At 34.9% G+C, this 21493-nt stretch overlaps 1 protein-coding gene across 1 annotated transcript in view; it reads right to left on the bottom strand.

The window, feature by feature from the left end:
* The window catches only part of SLC9A9 (solute carrier family 9 member A9), a 170537-nt gene that overhangs the window by 121372 nt on the left and 27672 nt on the right, over nt 1-21493 (bottom strand). The window contains exons 5-6 of the mRNA XM_071752167.1: nt 11007-11122; nt 2826-2931 (exon numbers count right to left, since the gene is read on the bottom strand). Coding sequence (XP_071608268.1) covers nt 2826-2931; nt 11007-11122 — 222 coding nt within the window. The remainder of the gene's footprint in view (nt 1-2825; nt 2932-11006; nt 11123-21493) is intronic.

The following is a 21493-nucleotide window of genomic DNA, read 5'->3' on the forward strand; positions in this document are numbered from 1 at the left end:
AGCAAATGAAGTCATTCTATGCAGTATACACATGATATATACATATCATTATACAAGGAATATAATAAAAATAATCTTAAATTATATTATTTCATTCTGGAAGCTACACAATAAACTCAAGTTAACTTCTTGTTGATAAAATACAGCATGTCAGAAGAACAGAAAATTGTTTCTTTCTTAAAAAATGTAATAAAAATATGATTGGAAAGATATTTTTATGAAAGTTTGCCATAATCTGCTGTCTAAAATTAAATTCCAAATAGTGAAACAACCTCTAATCATAATGAATATAAGCATCTTTAAAAGCACTTCGAAGAAATTTAAATATCTTTTCTTCCTACATGTTTGTTTGTTTAATATTAGAGTATATAAAGTTCTTCTACAGGTAAAGCTTATATTATAAATAGACATAGAAAGCAGACACAGATACCAAGTCAACTTCCAGGAAAACAAAACATGCAGGCAATATTTGTGGCATAATTAGTCATATGTTTTTCTGGGTAAAGCTGTCATGTTTAGTCATCTAATAAGTATTGTCATGTAGGGCTGTTATTGGTTTTTTTCTTAAATTGACAGGCTCAAATATTACTTATTTTGAACATTTAAACTCTCATTTTCCTGCAAAATGTTTTTGTTTTTTTCCCTGTGCTTACAGTTTTTTTTTTCAAAGGAGACATTTGTAAACCCCTCTGTAAGTTACTTAAATGGGAGAAAATCCTTGTTACATCCACAATACCCTTGCTTATAGAGGCCTTTGATTGCATCAGCTCTCCCAGAGGAACAACAGCTTGTCAGCTTTTCTGCAGCAGCCCTGTCAGTTTGATTCCCAGTGATCCCTTCTGCACAGATTATCTTAAAATAGCACAGTATAAACGAAATTTTGCAATTATCACAATCAGCCAGGTGTTTGTTATGGTGACCTGACCTATAGGAGAGTTGCTAATTTGGCCTGGAGAACTTGTGTGTTTGATCAGTAGTTCTGAAGGCAGCTGGCCACAGTGTCTCTACAGAGAGTTGCAGCAACATGTAACAAATGGGACTTAATAAATTCATATGAAAACAGAGAGGACAGCTTTAAGTAAAAGGCTACAGGAATTAAGATTGTTTTAGGTTGCAGAAACATTGAATTTGTGTGGAAGCTGATTATTTAAGCCAGAAATTAAGGAAATGTAAAACAGATGATGCTAAGAAATTAAGGTATGGGCCACACTGAATAGATAGAAAAATATACTATATTTTTAGTGACAAGAGATTCTGTAGTAAAAACTGTTGCAATCCCCCATGTACAGCAAAGAAAACTCAAGAAAGAGTCAGAATTTGCACCAGGCATCCCACCCATAGATTTCTGTATCCATGTGCAGGTTGAGGGTCCTAACCTAGATCTGAGTACTGGCAAAGGCACAGGTTAGAAACTCATGACTCACATACTGTATCGTACAACTTTTCTTTTTAGATTTACTTTGTAGCTGAACTGTTCCACAGTCTGTAGGAAGCTTGCACTAATATTTGAAAAGTCTAAGTGAGCTATAAACACCTAGGCCTTTATTAAACACAGCCAAGTGAGAGGAAAAAATCTCAGACTTTTTCTCACCTATGTGCTTCTTTCCAAATCTGATAGCTGCTATAATGCTTTGCTGTTTTGTCAACTGAGGTTTCTATTCTTTGCTTAGTTTTAATTTTGTGCATTTTACTGATGTACCAGATGCTGTCCTACGTGACACATTCCAGCCACAGTCACTGAATATGACAGCCATGCTGTATCTAATCATGAAATGCTGTGCTTAGACAATTGACAATGTTTGAAAATATTATTCTTGCTCTGAAAACAGCTTGGAGTTTAGTGTAGGTGAACATAAATAGACTCATAATTGCAGATCGATAAATTAAATAGGAATAAGAATTTTTTTTTTGCATCATGAAAAAGTTTAGGGTTTTTTGCAATTTAACTGTTGGAAGTTTGTCTATTGATTTTGAAAAATAAAGCTAATTTTTCTATGACTGTAAGATCTGTAAGAATTTTTTTCTGAAGTATAGGATGAATCCTAGTTCAAGAAGCTCTGTTTTAAGGGGAAAGATGATAGTGAATTGGGGCTTACTGTGAAGCATCTTGAAGCATCCCAGAAAATGGCATTTGATTTTGCCAAGTTCTGTTACTTATAACATTATCTGAGAGGATTATTTGTATTTGTAACAATAACCCAGAAAGCACAACACATGTGAAGAGTGGAGTTAACTTGAAACCCTGTTAATGTTATGCTTAGTATCTGTGTTTTTAGAGCAGCACTTATTTGTGGAATTTTGGTCCGTCATTTGTGACCAGTCTGAGGACTCCTGAGAAGAAAAAGGCTATGTATAAATTTAAGATCATATTTTCAGCTCAAGTTCTGTCATATTCAATAGGCAGAAGTTGATAAACTGAGCTACTGTGTACCATTTTGTGGTGTTAACAGTGGAAAATAACAGACTGAAAAAAAAAAAAAAAGTCTCCAATTGTGTAGTTTCCTTCTGTCATAGGTGCTCATTCAGCATTTTTTTTTCAAGTATCTTGTTTAGATAAGAAAAGAAATTGTATTAAATTAAGATTACATATCTTACAGAACATGCTGTTTTCTAGGTTAGAAGAAAAGGAGCTGAAACGGCATTCTGGATAGACAGTGACCATTAATAATACCTGACTTCTGGTGTTTAACAAACCAAGAAATCTCTGTAATGAAATCTTCAAATTTTATATCTATACTTGCAGAACCTATATCAGTGACAATTATATCAGCAATTAAAACTTGTCCTTATCTCACCAAGTAAAGATTGGAGGTGGGTGTACTTACTATGTCAGCACGATAGCCACAGCATCATTTAGTACACTCTCTCCAAACAGCAACGTGTACAGATCTGTGTCCACGTGCAGCTCGTGGAAAATAGCAAGGACTGTCACTGTATGGAGGCAAAGAAAGGTGGTTTTATTATTTTCATATTCCTCTGGCTGCTACAGAAACAAAGTGGTGCTATAATACAGGTTTTGAGAGGTTTTTTACCTAAGTAGATAACACTAATTTAAATAGGAAAAATTGAAATTTAAGATCTTTAAATTCAGTAAGTCAATGAATTTCTGTGCATCAGCTGAGTTAGGAAAGAACTGGTCCTTTCACACAGGGAATCATGCGTAAATTAAAATGTTACAGCATATTTCACTGTGCATAAGGGACTGTGATTTTGTGACCAAGGAGAAACAAGGGGGTTGGAAACACTGTTTTCACTTTGCCATGGATTTTGTGTGTGATGCAAGTCGTGGTTTACTAACTTTAAGAAGGATATAATAACACTTACCCACCTGTTAGCCACTTTCCATGAGGAATACATGTAACTACCTCATTCCCTATCCCACACAGCAGCAGAACCACCTTCAGTGCAAGTGAGGCGTATCTGTAGCATTAGGCCCTCTCATCCAGATCAGGATATCTGATACTTGTAACACATTTTAAGGTTCCTGCAGCATATTAATGCAAATCCCTTCCCTATGTGCTATGTATGATTTTCTAGCTTACTAGTGCAATGTATAAAAACCTAGAGTGTGTCGAATTTAAAATTAAGTTGTGCAAATAATTTAGACTCACATCCTCAGCAGCATTTAGATATTTGGCTCATATTGATGTAATTAATACTACAGATATGAAGGAATGCCTCAGCTCTTTTATGCCTCAGTTTCCTTACCTGTAAAAGGAGGATCATAATCCTTGCCACTATCTATCTAGTACTCCATAATCTCAAAATGAAGAAGGCTGTCTGTGTACTGTGTTGATAGTATTATTATTCTCCCTGTGCATGGATGAAGTAGAACTTTCCCTTTTCAAACAAAATTTAATATAAAGGCCCCTAATAGCTTTTATGATTAAAAATTATGCACTGTATGGTTGAAAATTATGCGATAACTCAGTGCTTCACTGGTGTTTATTCTAGTATATAATTGTGCAATTGACTCAATCTTCATAACCCAGGAATCCCAAAGATTAGGAGTGCCTCTGGGGTGCTGTGTCAACATCTGACATTTTGGAAATGAAATTATACACTTGTGCTTTGAGATGACTGCTGACAATTCACACAAAAACATGAATTGTGTTTTTTCTAGTACGTTTCTTGCAACTTTGAAATAATTACTGGTAAGATTTTTTTAAATGGCACTTAAATATCTGTGCAATCTAAAAATCAGTTCATAAACCCCAAATACTCAGTTCTCCTGTGAGATTTTATGTCAGTGATCTCTGTTGATGTGTTATCTTTGAAGAGTTTTGAAGTGTTATTCTAGAGAAGACAACTTAGGAGATACGTGCATCTGAACATTTGCTGATATAGCTATATTTAAATTAGCTGGTTATAATTAACCATCTTGCCCACCTACTCCCAGTGCACTTAAAATTTAAACTAGAAAAAGAGTTCTTTACTTGCAATAGCTCAAAAGTGTAGGAAGAAGTTTTGTTGACAAAAGATATTTTCTTGCTTCACCAATATCAATATTCAGGTTTTTATTTGATCAGTGGCACTGCCTTAATGTGCTAAATGTGGACCCAATTTAGTCTCCCATTTTTGGATGTCCTTGACAAAACAACAGACTTGTTTTCTAAAACTATTTGCCACTTCCAGCCTTTGCATATTAGCTGATTACTTTGGGCTCACATTAATAGGCCCTGTGATGACAGAAGTAAAAGCCAATAGTAATCACAGTCCTGTGTACTCCTGGTATGCACATGCAGCAGGCCAAGCCAGTTAGACAGATGCTTGCACATTCCTCTCGCTCCTCTTGCTTCTGAAGGAAACAGGTATCTCTTCTTGCATTTTCTCCCAACTCTAGGCCAAAAGTCCGATTTAATTTTTTTTCAAATGAAAGCAAAATAATAAGGCAAGGTACACAGTAATGCATCAGTTGCTTCTTCTGGAAGAGACTCCCCACTTCACTCTGTTCTCAGAAAGTATCTTCTATTTCTAATTCTATTTCTGCTTCCAATGGAGGTTATTAGATCTTTATAGCACTGTCTCTTCCTCACTAAGGTTCTGGTCTCTGCTCTGTCCCTGTATTTCTCTGGCCCAAGACACAGCAAGCTCCAGCCATGCCACTGCTAACAGATATTTATTAGATCTATTTTAACAACAGAAATCATGCTGGTTTCACAAATCCCACTAGAGATTACCCTGCTCTTCAGGATTCATACAATTTATACATGTAGTTATTCCTGGACATCAAACCTAAATCTCCCCTCCTACCTCTCCTACTCTATATTTTCCATTTCTAACCTAAGGAGACACAGATACATCATCACATTTACTTTCTCTTTGTTTCCAGCAACATTTTGCCTATTCGAAGACTCATTTTAGACATCTACTCCCTAAACTGATGCAGTTCGTACAATCTCCTTCCTTTCAGTAATGTTTTCAAGCCTTCTAATCCGTCCATATCTTTCTTAAAACACAGTGCCAAAAGTCAGATCCAAGTGCTGTTGTTGACACCTGCTGTCAAGGAATAGAGTGAAAAGATGCTATGTTTTTTGTTTGTTTGATTGTTTGGGGTTTGTTTGGGTTTTTTGGTTTTTTTTTTGGTTTTTTTTTTGCTATGTATTGTAGCTATGACTCATTTTTTGGTTGTAAACTTTAAAATCTTTTCAGCACTAAATGGTCATTTCTTTTCTTCTATCTAAGAAGCTGGTTATTTCTAAGGGTAACTTTTATCTTTGATTTTAAATCAATGCAAGAATCATATTGAGTTCTAATCCTGCTTCTCAAAGTGTTTACAGTATCCTCTCAGCATAGTATTGTATATAAAAAAAGCATCTTCTATTGCATTAGCCAACTCATTAATGAAAATGATAAATATTATCTGCATAAGAACAGGAAATTTCATTATCTTCAGCACATCCACCCTATTTAGGAGTTCAATAAAACATTTTCCCTTTGTTTTGCCAACCATCTTCTAGTTATTTCCTCAGGATCACATTTCCCTTCATTAATTATGAGAATCCATGGAAATAATTCAGAGTGGGTATATTAAAAGGGACGTGATACTCTGCTGTTGAAGAAAGTTAATTTAAATTACACTCTGGACAGAATAATACCCTGTGAATAGTCATCGTTGTCCAAAGTATTCACATCATGCTTTGTCTAATGGATGACTTAAAAACTCAAGGAAATTAATTTTAAAATTCTGTGCTTGCTATCATATACCACAGTAACATCTGGTCCATAAGAACCTGCAGAGCTAAGTGGACAGCCCATTGCAGTTAGTAAAACCTCCCTGGCCTCTTAAGGTGCTTCTGAGCAATAGTAATAGGGCTTGGGTTTTGTGTGCTAACCATTCAAAGACTTGTACAATTCAGTAAATAAATGTGTTATAAAAACAAATAAATCTACTTTTCAACCTTGTACAAAGCATCTCTTCATCTCTCATTTCAATCTAAGCATATGAGGACAAAGAATAGGGATGGTAAAGAACAAGATAGCTAGAAAGATGGGTCACCGGGGACAGCAAACAAACATCTTTTGTGGCAGTAGAAAACTGACACCAATAGAAATACCATGTTATTATCAGAGTGCCTGACTCAGAAAGGGTTGTGAACTTCATTAAAAAATTCAGTTATGGGAAGCATGAAATAGTGAAACATCTATGATTTTCATGTACTTGTGCCAACAGAAATCTGATTCAGTTCTTCCTTGACTTCATGGACTATGGTAACATCTGTTAGATGCCAACCCTAGCATGATTTTGTTTGTACCTGAGTCAGAACAAGTGTCTATGGAGCTGATTTGTGAAAAATATCTTCTGACATACATAAAAAAAATTGGCTTGTTATTAATTGCAGTATTACCTACTGTAGAAAGTACATATATCAAATACAAACAAACTGCAATTCTCTCTACTAACTGTATCCAGTACTTCTTTGCTGTTATGTTTGAAAAGAATAAGGAACTCATGGAATAAATTAGACCATTATATAAAGTACTCATATGATTGCACCTCAGTCTTCTGTCTAGACCTATTCATGTTTTTCATAGTGCATGGACCTAAATCCTTTTGGGGAGGCAGTATCAGAGAGGAGAAAATAACATAAAAGAAACCTCACTTAAATTTTCTATAAATTTTTCTCTGAAACTAACAATTCCATTTTTAACTACAGACTCCTTTCTCTATTAATCAGTCACACCATTTCCAGTTTAGTTCAATGGTGAATAAGAAGGAAGCATAAAAATATTTTTGTTAAAACCACATTGATAAACAGTCTTATATAACCAGTACAGAGAATGTATTACCTTGGTGTATTCATAAATTCAACTTCTTAATGCAAATTTATTTAATTTTATGAGAAACAGGAACTGCTCTTTCTGATAAATATCCAATTTTATCAATAACAGTGATGTGCAACTCACATCAACAGTTCAGCTGTAACCATAGTAACCTCAGAGAAGAGCCTTGTGATTATCTATGTGACCAAGGGTAAGAAAGTTCATATAGCTCAGTGATAGCCATGCTTTAGCAAATCTTGTGAAGGAAAATCTGTTTTATATGCTTGAAATGTGAAAAGTCTTAAAAAAAGGAAGTGCTATAGACAAATGAAACTCCTTTGGATAGGAAGGTCATAGCACAGAGTGTGTTAATAGCAACAGCTGAGGCAGCTGCCAAAGTTGTTCTTTCCATTTATATTTTGATGGTAAAGGCAGAGGTCAAATCTCCTCCTGCCTGTACCAGTTCTGTTCTGCCATGTCACCTTATGCCTTATTCTCTGGTACCCTGAAGCAGGCTATTGCTGGGGCTTATTGCTGTGTCTGCCTTTTAACCACAGAGGGAAGTTGTTGCCACAATATCTTTCTTTGAGCTCACACATGAGGCCATTTCCTTTTGCAGGACCCCAGTACTCAGGGGCTGAGAACTCCACTCCCCACACCAGCACCTTTACCACACTCTTAGTGTGTCTTTGCTGCTCTTGATGGGTGACACATGTGGAAGAACATAGGGAGGAGCTGCTCCATCTCTTTTGAAGGGATCACATCAGAATTTTTTCATATTCAGGTTATATTAGAAAGCAAAACTGAATAATAGCACCAGAGAAACCCTTTTGACAGCAAAATAGTGAAATCTGTCCTGTTTTACGTAGATGGAATAACAAGAAGAGATTATTTCCCAAATACATGATAAATAATATGTATTGATCAGAATAAAGGAAAATATCAATACTGGTTTGACATTTTAAATGAATGACAGTTTGGGAATATTAAAATTCATTGTCTTAAAAATTAACTTCTCACCTGAAGTTTTGAAATAAGAAACTTTTACTGCTGAAAATTATAAACTGTTGGAATTAGACACTTTTGCTGTAAAATGAATAATTCATTGAAACTAGCTTTGCTTTGTCTCCAGTTTCTACTCTTTTTTCTAGAGATGTGAGAGTTTATTGAGGCATCCCTAAGTATCACAGATGTTTAGGGATCACAGTTCCATAATGCAAAATGCAGTCCCAAGTATAACCAGTCATAAATTAATTCCTTAGCTAGTTTTCTATATCAGGGAATTCATAGCACATAGGAGCAATTCTTCTGAACTAATTTTATGAAAAAATCTCCTCTATTCATGATCTTCAAGAACACCTCAAAAGTAAGACCTACAGAGTGATATGACATTATTTCTTTCTTCCTGACAATATTAGCAACTTTTAGCTTGCAAACATTACTTTATTGCCCTGGTAGTAAAATTCTTCATGTAACATGTAAATATCTACCAGTCATCTTTACTTTTACAAATAAGGAACTCAATCAAAGCAACTTCTGTCAAGTCAACCAATTAGTTTGTAACATCTTTTTGAGACTTAATTGCTTTCCACAGCCAAGGGAAATTAGATATCTTTTGAAATGAGTTTGTAATCCTGCACAGTGAAGAATTAAATGAAAAATCAGGCAGCAAATCTGACAGGAATGAATTATTTCATCTTGGTGCAGTAATTTATTGTTATATCCTAATTCTATAGTACTAAGAACATTTTACCATATATATATATATTTAGGTTAGCTATCACATTTAAATTCTGGTTATTTTATGAGCTCTTTACATGGCATGAAATTATAGTTCACTAAAACATAATTAGGTAATTTCAGTAATGTCGACCATTTAATTAAGACAAAAATTAATTCAAAATTCCCTACATCTTTGAGGGACTGGAGTTTACAGATAAAATCAGAAAAAACATGTAGTATAGAATATTGTCAATATACAACAGAGGGAGTAAGCCTTAACTTAAAGTAACTCTTGGACATACACAGACACTCAATGTAAGTAGAAGAGTTGTTACAAAGAGTATTAATCAGTGACAGTTTGTCATGCTAAAGTGGTTTTGTCAACTGCAGTGTTAGCTTTTTAACAGTATTTAAAAATGTGGGGAAAGTAAGCCTTGTTAATTCTTATTCCTTCCAACTCTGGATGAGCTTCTCTCTTTTTTTTTTTCCCCCTCATGATTGTTCCAGATTAATCAGTGGTAACTTAATAAAAATCAGTGCATTTGTCTTAAATATTTCTCCTCATAAATGAATATGTTCATTTGTGAAACTGAATAGTATTGGACTGGAAAATGGAAAAAGAAACTACATCAACTGCATTCATAGCACAGTCAAGACGTACTTGAAAGCTGTAAGCAACCTTTTATTCCAGAGCAATGTATTTTCCTAGCTTTTCTTTTTCCTTTCAGTTGCCATGTTTTTCTCTTGCTCTGAGGACAGGCTCCAATGGTGTGCTGAATCTTATAAAAGTGGTTAGGGCAATTTATAAGGGGCAGTATGTTGGACACTTGGATTAATATGCAAATAACAATTCAGCCTTTATGGCAATCTTGCAACAACCAGTTTTGGAAATAAAATGCTTTATACTGTGTTTCTAAAACCTCAGAATGATAAATCACAAGCACAAAGTCTTATCTTAAATACTGAGTGCTTGTTTACAGAAAAGGAAAAAAAAGTAAAACAACATTGCTTTTTCTAATCTGTTTTAATAGCCATGAATTTCAAAGATTTATTCTTAAGTTTGTCAGAGAATCCTTGTTTCTCAAGGATAGTTACATTAATCCAGCACATCATGTGAATCATAAAATGCTTTCTGTTCCATTTTCAAGTGAAGTTTTTGCAAAAATTCACTGTACCCTTGAAAAGTTTCTACTTTGTCTCTTTGTTGTTAGCATATCAAAAAAATCCCTTTTTCACCTCCTCCTTAAGTCTTGTCCCACAGATGCAAAAAGCAGCACTTTCTTCTTAATTACCGTGGTACACTTATTAATATTTTAAATGTAACAAAACCCAGACAAATCTCTGAAACCTAGACTAGCTTTAAGGTTAGTCCAGTTTTGATTAGGAGGCTGAACTAGACCGCCAGACATCCCTTCAAAAGTGATTCTGTAATTCTGTGATTGCAAAATTCACTAAATCTGTTTGTTAGGCTTGGCTATTTACTGTAACTTTAGGCTTTAAATTCACATCTACAAATTCATGTCAATCTGTTGGTGTCTGTCTTTTTAGAGCTGTATTTATCATGAAATGCTGCACTCAGATTGTAAACTGATACCTCATAAACAGTATTTGTATGACCAAATCTGAAAGCTAAATTCTCTGTATGTTTAAAGTGGGTTAAATCACACATGAAGGCAATGTCTAGGTTATTAATCATGAAACTCAAGTGCTACTCAAGTTCTTGTATCAGTCATGAAGAGAAAGGAATGCTGAAAACTGGAAAACAACGTTCTCCCAGTCGTCCCAGCAAATTCATTTGTACACTTGTACAGTTTGTGAGCTAAACCTAAGCAAACTGGTTACTAAAACAAATACAGGGGATCTCTGGCATTAATTCGAACTAAGATTATCAGCATACTGGACATTTAAGATCTATGGGAATGAAAAAATTAAGAACTCAAACTTTGAATATTTCTATACTATGTGCAGTTGTGTTCTTACTCTTCTGACTCTGCAAAATGTAGTTTACTTTAAATGGATACCTGGATCTGTGGCAGACATCAGTGATCCGAAAAACAAACAGTCAGTGAAGTGAAATTCCCATCCTTTTAATAGGCCAATATGTACCATGGCATTCACAAAACCATACATTATCAACCTGTCAGGAGAAAAGGTAAGACAGACATTCAGCCAGATTATATAACCTTCATGCTTAATTCACAGCGTTAAGCATGTTATTTTCTTCAGCATCTTTTAAAAAAATGTAACACAAATATAGAACATAAACTGCAGTCATATAAAAATTCTGTTTTCTACTCAACTGTTAATAGTATTCTATTGAAACATCACAGGCAATTCCAAAGCAAGGACTTTTCTGAATAATTGTCATCTTCTGGTAGCAGAGGAGCATGCTTTTAGTTGTTTAATTTTCAAAAGGAAGGATAGTATAAGCTTAAGAAGACATTATTAAGACTAGTGTGTCTAATGTTGCAGAACATCTAAACAAAGGCAGTTCTACTATCAACTATTAAGAGTTCCATACAGGGTCACAGTGACAGTGATGTAACAAAGTCACCCTTTAAAATGCACTGCTAAATGCTCAGTAGTTTCACAGGGAATGTTATAATTTGTTTATATAATTTGGTACTGTATTTGAGATGTGCATTCTAACAAGAACCCTGAAATATCTTGAAAGGAATTAATTTGCTGTTAGAACCTGTAGTAGACTTTTATATTTTTGCACATTTCCAATTCAGTTAATAAAAATCCCATCCTATTTAATACCATTTCCATTAACACATAAATTGACAGCTGTGCTCTTCTAGTTACAGACTTAAAAAAAACCCACCACTATTTAAACAGAGCCACATTCATTCACATACTTAGCTGCATTTTGACCAGACCGATGTTCCTAAGATGTTTCTAAAGTCATGTAAGTACAGAAGATCTGAGTGGCAGATCAAGTTCTACTAAACAAACAGCTTGAGAGTCAATGACAAATTGTTTTCAGGTACTTTACCAAGCTGTAGATGGTCTGAGGTTTAGTTACTATTACAGTAAGAAGGATGCAGATAGGTCACCACAGAATTCCACAGTGGTCCTAAGGGTTTGTGTCTGCATTAACATAAGCTGCCTATCAAACAGCCACCAATAGTTCTAAAACAGTTTCTCCAGTGCTGGGTCTCCCTGGTTGATGAGCTGCTTTCTCTCCATTCCCAGAGGATGATGAGCAGTTAGTCAGGGTAAATATGTTTCTTTTAAGCAATAGATTCTTCAAAAATGACTGTGGTGCTGCTGTCCTGGTTTGCAGTTGTCTCAAAAGTCAACAGGAATGGACATGAGCACACGCACGTCTTTTAGAAACAACTGCCTAAACCTGATTGTACTTGTGACCAGAGATACTCTTCTGACCCAGTTAAAAATATTTTAAATAAGAAATAAAACTCACTATTTGGTAGATTTAGTTATGAGAATTCTTTAAACAGCCAGTGTGTAGACATCATCCTGGTCTTTAGCATTTTTATACACTAGTAAATATTTTCAGTATGTCTCTCCTTACTGTCTGTACAAATCTGAGCTCAGGAGTCTGTCACTGACATAGGAGATCTGAATTAAGATTAGTACAGTAAAAGATGTACAGAACCTGCCCTTAGCTTGTATACCACTCAGTTCTTGGCTGCACAGAAAAGGGAAATAAAACTGAAGATCAGACTAAACAACAGTGCTGATTCAATCACCGAGATGTTAACCCTCATCCAGCAGACAAAAGAGAACTGCAAACTCGGAATTTTATTTTTATATTCTAAATTCATGTGCTACTTAATAAATTTCAGTAATGCTAAAACGGGAAAGGTCTCATTTTGCAAACATAAACCCCACTAAATGCAGACATACATTTGGATTCTGTGAGGGACAGCAGCCTTGCATAATATCTGCCTTTTAGACCGGTAAAACTGAGATCAGACTCTAACCTGGTGTGTGCCAGCTTATTGTTTTTATTATTCAAAAATATCATCCTGGTTTTATCCATGTCTTCAGTGACAAAGGTAGCTCAGGCAACACAGTCTAATTCATTATAAAAATTAAACAATAAAGTGATTTACTAATGAGAAATATTAATGCCAACACTTTTTAGAGCACTAGTTGAATGCACACTGTGACTTTTCCACTATATATTGAAAAGTTGGGTCTCAGCTGTATACCTGAGCTCTCAACAATAGTGATATTAAACATCATTCAGTACCATACAACAGAACTGTTCTTAATGGAAATCCAATAAGGAAACCATAAGGCAGCAAGACATTAATCCCTGGAAAACAGACAAAGCTGATATTCCTATTGCTATTATATACAACAAATGAAAAAACCCAATTTATACTGATTTTTAGGGTTGCTGTAATATTATTTAATAGACATAGGTTATTTTTAGCAATTTTACACCCACCAAGTTTCAGCAAATATGACTGCATTATTCATCTTCAACAATCCATTTGTTATATATATATGAGGAAAAAAAATATATTAAAAAGATCCTGTCTCACCATGATGCATTCCCAACCCGGTGCTCACTGTTGCACTGGTGAAAAGTGTTGCACATAGTGAAAGCCATTGATACAATTCAGGCTAACAGTATTAGGAGCTGTGAATCTGCATAGTAGGAGGGTACTTCCGTCTTTCTGGTTCTTGCCTGTGAAATAATCTTTTGTACTTTACTTTTTACTTTCTTACTGACCTAGAATACTAATACTATTTTTTAAAAATACTTTTATAACAGAACTGACATCTTTAGGACTGCATAAAGGAAAAAGAAGCAGAGTTGCAAATCAATGTAACTCTAGTTTCCAATGTGGCTTTGAAAATATTCACCTTAAAATACACTTGCAAAGTAACTTTATTTAATATATCTTTTAAAATTATATTGTAAGTTGTTAAGGAAAGTAGTTCCTCCTCTAGCTATGGGACCTTTATGTTCGACATGATATTTCTCTGATAACAAACATTATAAAATAGCTTCTATTTTCTGTATATGTCTGGATTTTGCATTTATACTGTGAAGAGTATATAATTTAGAATACTGTATTGGCCACTTGAGATATTATTTTTTTATTTTCCCAAAATGAAGTAGCAAATAGTATTCTGAGGAACAAAAAGAAGGAGGCACCATTTATGAATTGACATAGATACAAGACTTCTACTTATGTTGAAAATCTGAATCCTCAGAGCTGCTACACTTAATTTTTATCCCTAGTGATTTTTTGATATTGCAAATAGTAATTGCAAGTAACTGATTTGGTCATGGGCTTGGAATATTAAAAAAGAATTACAACAGAAGAATAAAATTCAGATTATATTTGCTGCAGGGGAGATGACATTTTCCACCCTTAAACATAAATTTTTTGAAAGGGTGGGGAAGCATGCATCAAGTTAGAGGAAGTATTTTGCCACTTCAACAGAAAAAACAAAAAACAAACAGTAATGTAATGAAACACAGGAGAATTCAGAATTTTCCAGGTTACGCAATTCTGGCACTTACAAAAGACCTAATCTCTAAAAAATGCTACATACAATGCTGTCATTACAAATTAGAGGAGATGCCATATAAATGTTTGACTTGCTGGAGTAAGAGTCATCTTCTGGGAAACTGAGCTTTAACTACCATAATTTCCAGTATGAATTGGCAAGTAGACCACATAAAACCTCAGGACAACACCACAAAGTAAACTTTAGACAAAACATCAAAGTAATTTATGGACAATGAAGCACCAGAACAAAAGTTCTGAAAGGCTTTAATGATTCTGAGCAATTTTGAACTGGATTGCATTAAAGCTTGCCTGCACAAAAGGAGGGGGAAAGAACCTCCATTATTTAAAAGGTCCAGGTCTTTTACTACAATGATTCTGCTGCTACTAATCTTTTATTGCCATGCATTGAGGAGAGGAGTTTGGAGAGCACGTTGACTGTCTGAGTACAGCTGAAAGTTTTGTGAATGTGTTTATTTAGCTGCTCTCTAGGAAGGCTACTCTGGGACTGGGACATTCTTGAACTAACTCCTGTATAAATATAGAGGGTGGAAAAAAGCTCTCTCCTAATGACTTTACAGAGTAATTTTTACAAAAGAAAATGTCTAAAGGCTCTGGAAGATGTTTAGATGGAGCTCAAGAGAATTCTGGCTTTTTTTTTTTTTTTTTTTTTTTTTTTTTTTTTCAAATATTTCCTTTATTAATGTGTGGTTTGACGAAGGGATCTAAACAGGGATGGTGCAACTGCTTTGAGGGTTTTTCAGAAGCTCTTTTCAGAAAGTTCTAAATAGCCAAACTTCTCTCCAGCATAAATCTGGTAGAAGAGAGACCATTTCTAGTTTTGAAGTCGTGGCAAGCGGGGTATTTCTGATGCAGAATAGAGTGGGGAGGCTGGAGGAAAGAAGCAAAGCAAGAAATTGTCAGAGAAGAGCAAGGAGAACAATTTTAACAGAATTGTGAATAGTCACAAATGGAATCAGGCCACATGTGTGAAGGAAATAGATACTGTAGACATCAAGATAGGAAAGAGGAACTTCAGCCACATATGAGGATGGAGACGTCCTGTAAGAAATATGCCAGTAATCAGCATATCCAATATCTAAATCCATAACAAAAATCTGTATTATACCTAAATGCATCTGGTAAAAGCAGCCCAATTTACCAGTTTTCTCTAATGCAGAGGGATATGTGCTGTGATGCCAAGTTGAATATTTCCCCAGGATTTTTCAGGAATCAAATGTCAGTACAAATCTTCTTACCTGGTAACATCATACAGGCATATTTTTACCTTGAAAGATTTGTGGGATTTCACTTATGGCAATAAATGTATATTAGCAAATTAGTTTATATGATGCTGCTTCTTTGATAAATAATTGTATCCTCACATCAAGCTCAAAGGAAGAATTTATCAGTTCTCAAAGAATCTAGTCTTAATTTAAAGCTGTAAGGGATATAATAAAAAGGTGGTAGAAACTGCTAAGTGGAGATGTACAATATACCATCTCCTCAATACAGACAGTCCCATATGCCTGATGATTTAATCAGAAGTTATTTTCTTCGGTTTTGTTATTCAGTGCAAGATCACTGCTGAATCTAACTGCTAGCACTCTTTATTGTGTTAAAGGTTTAAAAATTATAATTTCATATTTAAAGTGTTTCTGCAATGGTGCTAAGGATCACGAATGAGACTTGTAATAAAATCTTCTTTGCCATATATGTTTTCTTAATGTCATAGAATTTTTCAGCTCATATTTTGACTCCCTAAAGAATTTGACTCTATCTAGACATAATTATCTGGCACCCTGAAGCCAACTGAACATAGCTCCATTGTAACCGTGCCAGCAAAATATGAAAAAAATCAGTTGCATTTCTTTCTTTTTACAAGGAATAGCAGTATTAGTAGGGCAGCAATAGGAAACATAGCTTATTTTATTCTTGCTCATGTATGAAGTAGCACAGTGGTTGGGTGATCTATATCACAATAGTAATAAGAAGTCACAAGTCAGAATTTGAAATGTATGCTGAAATCCATAAATAGTAGAGATGAAAATGAAATACTTGTGCTTTTATTCTGATCTGTCTATTTCTACCATATCAATATAGTCTTACAACTTTTCTGGACAGTGGAATTCTTCACATCAGATGATTTAGCTATCCATTATTTCAGAGGGCTCTACGGACTTGTATATTCTTCTTTTTGTCATGTTTTAAATCAGTTTTGTCGCTAGAAAAGGGTATTATCATGGTGTTTCTCTTCAATATATCATTTGCTAACTAAACAAAGCAGGAAAAAACCTCAGTGAAGTGTGTCAGGTAACAATAAAACCATAATAAATATACCTTAACCTATTCTGTATAAATAACACATGAAGAGAATGTCTTTGGCTACAGAAATACGTGAAAGAATGGAAAATAACTGGTTTTACAAATCCACTGCACACCTGGCCACCTGACACACAATGACAGCTCAACAGCTGAGTATTAGAACTATATGCAAAGCTTTAGCATCTCTAGATCTGACAAGCAGTTCAAGTGAGCACAGCTGTGCTCCTGGCAGGACATCAGGTGAGGTAAGCAGAACTTTTTTTTTAGTATTTCCCAACAAGCAATGGGAAAGATCAACCACAAAGATTTTTTTTTATTAGTCACAGATTATCTTTCATTTGAAGAGAAACCCATGAATGAGAAAAATAAATGAGTAATATGAATGAGAAACACACTTTACACCCCAGAGATAAGATGTATGTATGAAAGGCTGCATTTCAGTAATGTACTGTAGGGAGCTTATCTCATTAAATATTCCTGTGGTACTGGATTTTGGGGAAAATGGTGGCTGTTCAGAGGTATTCAAACAATCAAGCAAGCAGACACTAGCTGTGGATGAGGGAGGAAAAGCTAGCTCAGCTCTCTCCATAAATTTCAGGGCAGAAAAATAAAGACAAACACTCTTTTGAAGTATTTATCTTAGCTTCTGCAACCCAGCTTTATGGGAAGAGGATCAAAGTGAGAGACTGTCCTTGCACTGAAACTGGGCAGATCAATGGCAACACAGACAAAGAGATCCAGCCCTGGGCTTCAGCAAGGTGCTGAGCTGGCAGCAGAGGGCTGTGTCAGTGTCATTGCTGGGTCACAGAAAGCAAGCTCAGTGGATGCTGTACCAGGGGTGCTGTACCCTTGGCTGTATCTTTACCCAGCTGAAAGGCTGTTATGCTGGAATAATCCAAGTCCTTTGGCTTTAGGAAAGACCAAACTTATTTTTGTTTAATGCTTCCTTCACTACTGGCTTGAATGAGTCTGTGCAGAACACCAGAGTGGTTGAAAAGCCCAAATGTCTGAACCTTTCCTTACTTAAAGCTGACTTCCTATTGAGACATCCTCAAGAAGGTGAAGAATTTCTACATGTCAGTAGCAGTTTTATTTTCATTAGTTTTCTCTAGTACATGAGGCTATGGGAACTATCTATTGAGATAGATAGATAGATAGATAGATAGATAGATAGATAGATAGATAGATAGATAGATGCCTTCCTTTAAAATGGAAAAACATGTTTGCCCAGGTTCAAAATTTTAAGATGCAATTTTAGATTTTGCTGAGTAATGCTAACAATGTAGCAGCAAAGTAAGGGAGGAGTGAAAAAAAAGGTTGTAAGCTACCTACACAAGCTGAAAAGTTAGTTGAGGTCACCAGACCAAGTTGGAGACTGTCAGTTAATGGTATTTCAGGTTGTGGGGGGTTTGTTGTTGTTTGGGTTGGTTTGGGTATTTTTGTTTGTTTGTTTTTAAACAAAAAACCTTCTCTTTTTCCGACTGACTTTCAAATAGCCCTTACTGTATTATGTCTTAACAACATTTTACATCAAAGACATACAGAACAATTGACCAGAGCTCACAACTAAGCAATGTTTTTTAATGTGTTTTCAATATTTCTCTAATGAGTGTCACACAGCCTCAGGATTCCTGTGTTTCTGAGCTCTGTCTAAATCAGAGCCATTATGCATTATATACATAAAAACCTGAATCTCTTTGCAATGAAAAAGCAATGACTTGCTGCACTTGATCTTTGAATGATGCATCCAGTCTCATAATTACTTGGGCAAATGAGCCATGAAACCCTGTCAGCTGCGCTGTGTCCAAACCGTAGTGCCACTGAATATTTTATTGCACTACGAAGATTTAAACACTACCTCAAGATTTACTGTACTCAGTGTTATTAATTGAGAGGACCTCCAATAGATACTGAATAATCTACTGTCTTATATGCATATTTTAAGACAGATAGCCTCATGCATGTAAAAATGAAATCTGAAAAAATCAGATATAAGATTTTCCAGATGGTAGATGGTAGATTATTTTATAAATACCTAAATCACTGTTGTAGAGAAGGTGATTGAATAAGAAAAATATTAGGCAACACCAAGAGGCTTTCATATGAAAAAAGAGCCTGAAAATACCTGGTTTACAGATTGAAAATAAGATAGAGTATTTCCTACAGGAGGTAAAAACATTGTAATTAAATGTCAATAGTTCCGTGTTCTGAGATGACACAACTGTCACATACTGAACTAAAACATAAAGTCAGTCAGGATGTCAGGTAAATCAGATTCACTAATTGGCTAATTTGTTCAGTCAGCAACTAATTCAGTTCACCAATTATTTCAATGTGTTATTTCAATGATTATCATTATTAATAGCAATCATACCATGCACAGTCCTTTTTTACCCACAAGAGTATGCCAATATTCTGAAGAATTTAGCTTGTCAAACATTCAAGAGTTTTTGTAAGTTCAAGAAAACCTGTTGCAGCCAATTATAAAATTACCTTTTATAAGAGAAGCTCCTTTCTAGTTCTCAGATGCGTGGGTGCTTTGTACTCTGAAATGTGAAAAGCCCTAATCCCATCTCATTATCAATGTGAATGTCTGACTTTAATAAAGAGTCTGCTAAATCCATGGCTTTCACAACATCAGATAGCATTAAGTATCACAGATTAGCTGTGACCAAGAACAAAAGTTTGTATCTGTTTTTTTCATCTTTGATCAGCTTCAGGTATGCTAAGTTTTAATATCATTGGGTATCACCTCATTATTGTATTGACAGGGGGATATATGAGGATCATTTTGTCTTTTCTTTTCAACCTCGAGAACATTCCCTGTATAAAAAAACCTGTTATATGAGTTTTCTTCAGAACTCCATGTAACAGCAAAATCAGAACAGGACAGTTTAGAATGTTAGTATAAAAAACCTATTTAGGAAAAGTCTTCAAACCTCAGAGATCTGAATAACTAAAAGGAAAAAAGAGAGACTGATCCAGCAGAAATTCAGAAGAAAAGTATTTTGAGTCAAGGAAGTGAGAACCAATACAGTTTTGAACTCCCTTTCCAAGTAGAGAAACATTGCTAGAAACTGCCCTGCTATCAATCTATGTGGCAGGTAGACTTGTGCTTCTGGTTATTAGTCACCCAATTCAGCTCTTCTCCAAATTTTAGAATGACACCCCCCAAGACTCTGAAACAGTGATATTTTGGCCCCATATTTAAAAATACAGTACATATATTGAATTTTACATTTTAACATTTCCCATCAAAATCCATTATCCCCATGATTTTATATTTGCAAGGATCTGTTACAGTATGTTTTCACTGAAGCACCTGATGTTCCCTTTGAATGAGCTTGTGTTACCATTAAAAGATAATTATGATCAGTTTTTTGATTAGATTAGAAAATAACCTGCTTTAAAAATAGAACATGAAATGAACTATAGAGAAACATGATTGAAACAATTTTAGCTTTTTTTTTTTTTTTGGAATAGCTTGGTCAAATATTGATACTAATGCTCAAGAACAACAAAAATGGAATTCAGCCTATACCATAGGTGGAGACTGTCAGGTACCCTAGATGGACATTTAATTTGTAATTCAGTTTTGAAATATCTTTTTTTTTATTATTTTATTTATTAAATAATTGGATGATTTTAGGATAGGCCTCGCTAAGGCTTAAAGCTTTTTGGGTATCTACTTGGGCTAGTTTCAATCTCTCATAGCAATAAGGAACACAAGAACATCATCTCTGTGTCATGTTTCTAAGATAGGGTGTGGTTCAGTCTTGTGCCAGATTTTCTTCCTTAGACCTCTGAAAGTCTGAGAATCAATGTGTGTGTTCCAGAAAAGAAACCCATCCAACCTTTAACAAATGCATTATGTTTGGTTCTGTTTTGTAAACAGCATCCTTGCTAAAGCAAACAGGGATGGAGGAGAATAACAAACTATCTTGTGTCCAGGCTATCTCTTGTTTCTAGAGGTTTCTAGGAATATTCTTGTGCAATGATGTTCACTGGTCAAGTGAAAACAGTGATTATTTTTCTTGTAAAAAGAATTTCAAATAACTGAATAAAAGGCTTGCACGTTGAATATGACATGAAACTAGTGTTATAAACTTTCAGGAACAGGGAGCTTCTAGGCTACTAAATAACTTCTGCAGGGAGAAAAGTGCCTGTCGTGATATGACTTAGGATGAGTCAGCAGGACTTGAGCTTTGAAACACTGGTAGTAAACTTGTGGCAAATAATGTCATCTCCTGCTTGGACATCAGTCCTTAATTGGTGTGCTGAATAGAAAAATAGTAAAGAATATAAATATTCTTTTAATACACTAAATATAGCAGCAGTCACTAAGATGCCCACTATTTTGCTACTGTATTTTTCTTTTAAAACACTCAAATTTAATAGGATTGTGGCTTCTGAAGCTGTAATTAAAAAATTGACATATCCTGTAAAGAAGCTGAGTTGGCAGTTATGAGTCTGCAGTGTTATGAGAATTATAGTTCCATCAACCTCTTTATATTACTGTATCATACATTGTTCAGTAAGTACCCAGGTATTTTAATTATATATTTTACACTGTGTAGTTGGTTCTGCTTCATAAAACCCAAAGAACATAGCTCTTTCTTTATTGCTTTGTTTCTTTGCTGTAATTTTGTTATTTTTATATAAAATTGTATCAAATATCCATCTGT

This window comes from Heliangelus exortis, chromosome 9, assembly GCF_036169615.1.
Source record: "Heliangelus exortis chromosome 9, bHelExo1.hap1, whole genome shotgun sequence".
NCBI classification, from domain to species: domain Eukaryota; kingdom Metazoa; phylum Chordata; class Aves; order Apodiformes; family Trochilidae; genus Heliangelus; species Heliangelus exortis.